The sequence below is a fragment of the Neophocaena asiaeorientalis genome, unplaced genomic scaffold (assembly GCF_003031525.2).
Source record: "Neophocaena asiaeorientalis asiaeorientalis breed wild unplaced genomic scaffold, Neophocaena_asiaeorientalis_V1.1 scaffold218, whole genome shotgun sequence".
NCBI classification, from domain to species: Eukaryota; Metazoa; Chordata; class Mammalia; order Artiodactyla; family Phocoenidae; genus Neophocaena; species Neophocaena asiaeorientalis.
Genome location: NW_020172818.1, coordinates 11891912 through 11897588, shown reverse-complemented (window position 1 = coordinate 11897588; position 5677 = coordinate 11891912). Strand labels below are relative to the sequence as shown.

Below are 5677 nucleotides of genomic sequence, written 5' to 3'. Positions count from 1 at the left end.
CCATTTCACAGATAAGGAGAGGGAAGAAAGAGTTAAGAAACTTGCCCAAGGTCATCACAGAAGTGGGTGACCATGCGATGCACCGAGCACCTAAGGGCAGAGCTTACTCTTCTAACCGGTACCCATGCTCCTGTATTTACAGGAGAGCAGCCTGCAGGGCATCATTTCTAAAAGAGACCCACATATGGAGAACCAACCCTTCCAGTGGGTCTGCTCTGTACCAGGACTTGTGCTGGGAGCTTGAAGTGGACCAGCTAGGGGAATGCTCCCACATCCCTCATCACAGGCCCTAGCACAAGCCCATCTTCCAGATGCAGAGGCGCAGCTGCTCAGAAGGCAAGGGATTTCCCAAGGTTCCCCTGGCCAGTCAGTGGTGGGTGGATAGTGATACCCAGGCTGCCTGACCCCAAACCCCCGGATCACTGGTCCTCAATCCATCACTTCTGGTCCCTTTCCCTCCCCCAGTTCTGCTCCAAGAGATCAGCCAGTTTTACCAAACGGTCCCCATTCTAACTGAAGGGGCTGAATGCTCACTCCCGCCCCTCTGGCTGAACCACCATCCCTCCTGTCTCCCTCTTGTCCTCTGTCCCCCTCATCTGCCAATCCTGCCACTTCAGGAAGAGCCCCTGCCAAGAGAGAAAGTTCTATTGCAAGTTGTGTGAGAGGAAGACCCTGTTCCCTTCCAGGTGCCTGGCATCTCCCCCTCCCCGCCCCTGCCAGGAAGCACCTCCTCTCAACAAGGGGGACCTTTAGGTCTGAAAGGCTCCAGTGTCCACAGGCCAGGTGGGCGTGCTCTTGGCCTTGGCTGGGCACCACAGGAAATGGAGGCGTGGAGGACCACCCCCAAGCCTCTGCTTAAAGGGGCGGCTGGCCTCGGGCTGCAGTCAGGCCGCCTTTGCACCATGACCCCCCAGCTGCTTCCCCTGCTGATGCTGCTTCTGGCCGGCCCCCCAGCTGCTCAGCCGGCTCCCCCGACCTGCTACTCCAGGATGCTGGCCCTGAGCCGGGAGATCACCGCTGACTCCCGGAGCCTGCAGGTCACGGAGCCTTCGGTGAGTGCCCTCGGCCCCCCTGAGGACTGGGAGACCCAGTTCTCAAAAATTTGCCTTTGGACCAGGGAAAAAACACTATTTTTCTTTTCTGGTCAATGTTAATTTCAAGGGTATTTGTGTTTTATTCCCATCTTATTAAATACCAATGGTTTGCACTTCCTTTTAAATACAAAGAAAATATAATCAAAGACATCACAATTTTTGTTTATAACTAGCTAGCAAATATCAGAGGATCTGTTTTAAAATGTAAAAAGAGAGAGAGAAAGAGAGAGAAGAGAAGAGAAGAGAAGGGAACAGGAGAAGAGAAGCTCCCATAGAGTTTAGAGCTCCAACTTAAGGAGGACCAAAGAGTCCTGCTTATTTCTTCTCTCCACTAGCCAGCAGGAGCTAAGGGGGCAACTCCCAGAATCAGCCCCACCCCTAACCTGCTGTAGGACCCTGAGCAAATTACTCAGCCCTGGGTCTCAGCATCCTCAGCTGTGAGAGGGGATGGCTGGGCCCCTCACCGGCTTCGGGCAGCTGGAGGGTTGAAGACTTGGATGCAGACACAGCCTGCACAGAGGACAACCCAGGATGTCTGCACTGTTTTCAACACTGTGTTAAGAGGAGGACCCAGGGGCTCGGAGCCAGGGGCCACCCAGAACTAGAATCTGGCCTCCTGACAGCCCGTCCAGTGTAGAAACAAAACAAATTAAACTTCAAAGGTCTGGTAAAATTTAAAAGTATCCCTTTACCACTTGTGAACCCTTCAAATAAAATGCACCGTTCTCAGACGTGGGGCTTACGATACCCTAACACCTCCTTTGTATTTTCTTTTTGAAACTTAAATGATGAGTATTTTTTTCAACTTATGAAAGTCATATACTTTGAAAATGGTTGGAAAAGGCACAAAAGACAAAGAAGAAAATAAATATTACTGCGATTCTACCACCTAGAGGTGACCTGCTGCCATCACATTCAGAGGATAGGATTTCAGCTCTGGGTCTGTACATAGTTATCCAAGTGTGTAGACAAATTGGATCAAACAACACAGCAGTTCTGCAATCTACTTTTTAGCGATTCTGTCAAATAAATTAATATTTCTTTGCAACAACATTTGGTTGTATTTTTGCGCCCCAATGTATCCGCAAATTCCTTGCTATTAAATATGTAGAGCAATCATCTTTTAAAAATATATGATTTTAAAGCTTAAAATAATGCATAGGCTCAGAGCTGGAAGGAAGTGGAGGTTATGTGTTCTAACTCTCTAATCTCACAACTGGGAAACCGAGTCACAAAGAAGAAGGAGACCTACCCCACGTCACACAGGGAATCACTTGTCGAGAGGGACCAGAATCTGGGTCTTCTGACCTTCAGGCCAGCACAGAAGCAAAAGTGAAATATAGTAATATGAAAGTGTACATATATATACTGTTTTATATTACTAAAGTATATACTGTATATATTACTATGTCTAGATTACAGTTATAGAACTGTTTTAATATATATACATATATAGACACACATATTTATATGTATGTATCTCTCTCTCTCTCTCTCTATATATATATATATGTATGTATGTGTGTGTGTGTATATATATATATAAAACTGTTCCCTAGCTCATAGTCAATGATGAAATGGTTGCATTCTAAAAGTCGAATTCTAGAAGAGCAGTTTACTTTGGGGGAATGTGGCATATGGTACAAGAAAGTATTGTACACGGCAGCATCAAGGAAGGCCCCAGGGATCTGGGGCTGCTCTGGTTTTGGGGAGGCTGGCAGAGAGCCTTCTGTGGCCAGGCTGAGGGTGTGTCCCTGTGAGCAACACAGAAACCCGTTTCCCTTTCTGCAGGAGCCGTGTGTGAGATACCTACCCAGGCTGTACCTGGATATACACGTAAGAGGGGTCTGCCTGTCTGCGGGAGGGCTTGGAGTGGGAGTGGGGAGAGACTGTGCAGAAGGGCCAGGAGTCCCCAGCTCCCGCGTCTCTGGCTACTGACTTCCACCACGAGACCCGTCCCTGTTGTCCACTCACAGAATTACTGTGTGCTGGCCAAGCTGCGGGACTTTGTGGCATCGCCCCAGTGTTGGAAGGTGACCCGGGTAGATGCCTTGAAGGACAAAGTGAGGAAACTGTACACCATCATGAACTCGTTCTGCAGGAGGGTAAGTGACGCCATTGAACATTCTTTTTCTGCTTGTCATCAGCCAAGAACTTAAGAGAAGGGTTAGGAGAAGAGGGAGATGAGGAGGAGGAAAACAAAAGCTTGTGGGGTGCTTCCAGGTCACAAAGCCCTTCCTCAACCCTATAGCTCTTGCTGAGTGCTGGGGGACTCGGGACAAGGCTCCTCCTGTCCTCCAGCTCCATCTCCAACACCCAAGACCACAGGCTGCGAGTCAAATGGGGCTGGGATTGCGGGTAGAGGACTCTGGAATTCCGAGAATTCCCAGAGCCCTGGGATCGGGGGAGACTTCCTGGGGGAGGGGCTTCGGGTGTGCTCCTTGTTGGGAGGAATCTGGCAGCAGAGGGGAGGGAGACGGGAAAAACACAGAATCGGCACTGGTTAAGAGGTAGAAAGCAGAGTTGTGTGGTCCTAGGGGCACAGGCTTCAGCATCAGGCAGACCTGAGCCCCTGTCTTCACCCCCCTGCTTCCTAAATGGCAGTGTCCCCTCCTCTCTCTGAGCCACAGTTTCCTCATTCGTGAATGATACCCATGTCAGGAGAGCATTGGGAAGATAATACTACATACAACCTGACCCTGTGTGTGCTGGGCGCTGTAGTAACTCCCTCGGTCCTAAGATCTCTATCAAGGTGACTAAACATAGAATACCGAACACCAGGCCTGGCCCAGGAAACTAATAATTAGCTATTAAGTTTTTTAGCTTTAAGTTTTATTAAGATTTGTTTGTTACTATGCATCAAAAATGCGCCAAGCACTTTGTCCCACACCCATTCCCCTCCTCATTCCCCTCTCCCCTTGGTCATGGAGGGGAGACAAGAAGACAGAATACAGTCTGAAAAGTGCTGCTGTTGGCTCTAAAGTGTTTGAAGGTGAGACCTGGTGCTGTTACTCATGGTATCGCCAATGTCTGGCCCAGAGTTTTTGCTCAGTAATTGAGATTTATTCATTTATTCACTCCCTTGCCCATCTATCCATCCATCCATCTGGTCAACCAACGTACAACTGAATTCAATAGTCAAAGACTATATGAGATTCAATGGGAAGGTGAAGAAAGACGTAACCAGCTCTCCTTGGGGGAATGAAGGTTGGAAAATTTTCACACAAAGGGGAACAATTGAACAGTCTTTGAGGATAACCAGGAGTCCTATAGTTGTGCATGGGCTCTGTGGCCACCTTCAGTGACATTCCTGCTCATTGCACATCTTTTCCAGGATTTGGTGTTCCTGTTGGATGACTGCAATGCCTTGGAATACCCAATCCTAGTGACCACGGTCCTGCCAGATCATCAGAGCTAAGGCAGCTCAGACCAGAGAGAGACCCCAGGGGGACTGAAGTTATGTCAGCTGCCCAGACACAATGGGCTAAAGCCACGGCCCCCACAGGTCTCCCTGAAACTGTCATGTGTCTCTCCACCTTCTGGAAAACAAAGCTTGTGCTCCTACCCTAGAAACGATTTTTAACATAGTTAGAAGCCTTGCTTCTCCTTCCCCTTGGTTTTGTCTCACCAGGATGGTGAGGTACACAAGCATGTTGATTCGATCACTAAGAAGAAAAGGGCAAACCAGCTTCTTTTTTATGAACAGCTAGCTTGAGAACAAGCAAAATAGTATGTCTGCAGCACCACTTTAACAGGGTAGTGGTACCATTTTTATTTCTTGATAAAAACCTGCTTTACATTTAACCAAGCTTCCATTTTATACCTTCTCTCTCTACAAATTTTCCTTACACTTATCTTTCATTTTCAAGGAAATTTCATTATCTATAAGATGTATTTGCGAGGTTCATAATTACATAGTGCTGATGGGAACCACTCTTTCATTGAAAGGTGATGAAAATCAAATAAAGACTATCATTACAGTGAGAAACGCGTGTCCTGCTGTATTTGTCCAAGGTGGGTGTCAGGGTGTTTATTTCATGCTCTTTCTGCAAGTTGCTGCTTTTAGCAAGATACGTCTTTCTTCCTCTTTCCATCGAGCACAGGTGTTTCTGGGTCTGCTTCAAACCACCTGTGTGAATGTCTGTCTTTAAAGCGTCCGAAGATGCTCTAATTTATGTTTGGGGACAGACTGTATCCTGCATCGTACCCATGGCAGTGCAGTACCTGACACGTCATAAACATCAGTTCACTGAGTCACCATAACAAACCTAGAGACGGGCATCGTAGGAGGCTGAGGCTCATGTAGATTAGGTAACTTGACCAAGGTCACCAGCTGCTAAGTGGGGAGGCTGGATTGAACTCAAAGAGCTCCAAAGCCCGCACTCTCCCCTGTGTCCCACACTGGCTCTCTGCAGGTGAAGCATGCTTGTTTAATTAATTCGTGAACACAACAGTAACATCTCAGTTAAGTAACTGGATTGTTGAAAAAGATTTCAAATATTGATTATTTAAAAGTTCACATGCTCCACTGTGGTCTTTTTGTTCCCTTTACTCCCTTCTGTACACGTGGGCCATACTTTCCC

At 47.6% G+C, this 5677-nt stretch overlaps 1 protein-coding gene across 1 annotated transcript; it reads left to right on the top strand.

The window, feature by feature from the left end:
* Window positions 1-821: 821 nt before the first annotated feature.
* CYTL1 (cytokine like 1) lies at window positions 822-4512 on the top strand. The gene is made up of 4 exons (XM_024741745.1): window positions 822-1052; window positions 2886-2930; window positions 3071-3199; window positions 4429-4512. Exons 1-4 carry the CDS (start codon window positions 822-824, stop codon window positions 4510-4512), a joined length of 489 nt encoding a protein of 162 aa, XP_024597513.1.
* Window positions 4513-5677: the final 1165 nt, after the last annotated feature.

Coding starts and splice junctions, on each gene's coding strand:
- CYTL1 (XM_024741745.1), top strand. CDS start 822: ATGGAGGCGTGGAGGACCACCCCCAAGCCTCTGCTTAAAGGGGCGGCT. Junction 1,053..2,885: donor TGCAGGTCACGGAGCCTTCG/GTGAGTGCCCTC, acceptor CCCTTTCTGCAG/GAGCCGTGTGTGAGATACCT. Junction 3,200..4,428: donor TGAACTCGTTCTGCAGGAGG/GTAAGTGACGCC, acceptor CATCTTTTCCAG/GATTTGGTGTTCCTGTTGGA.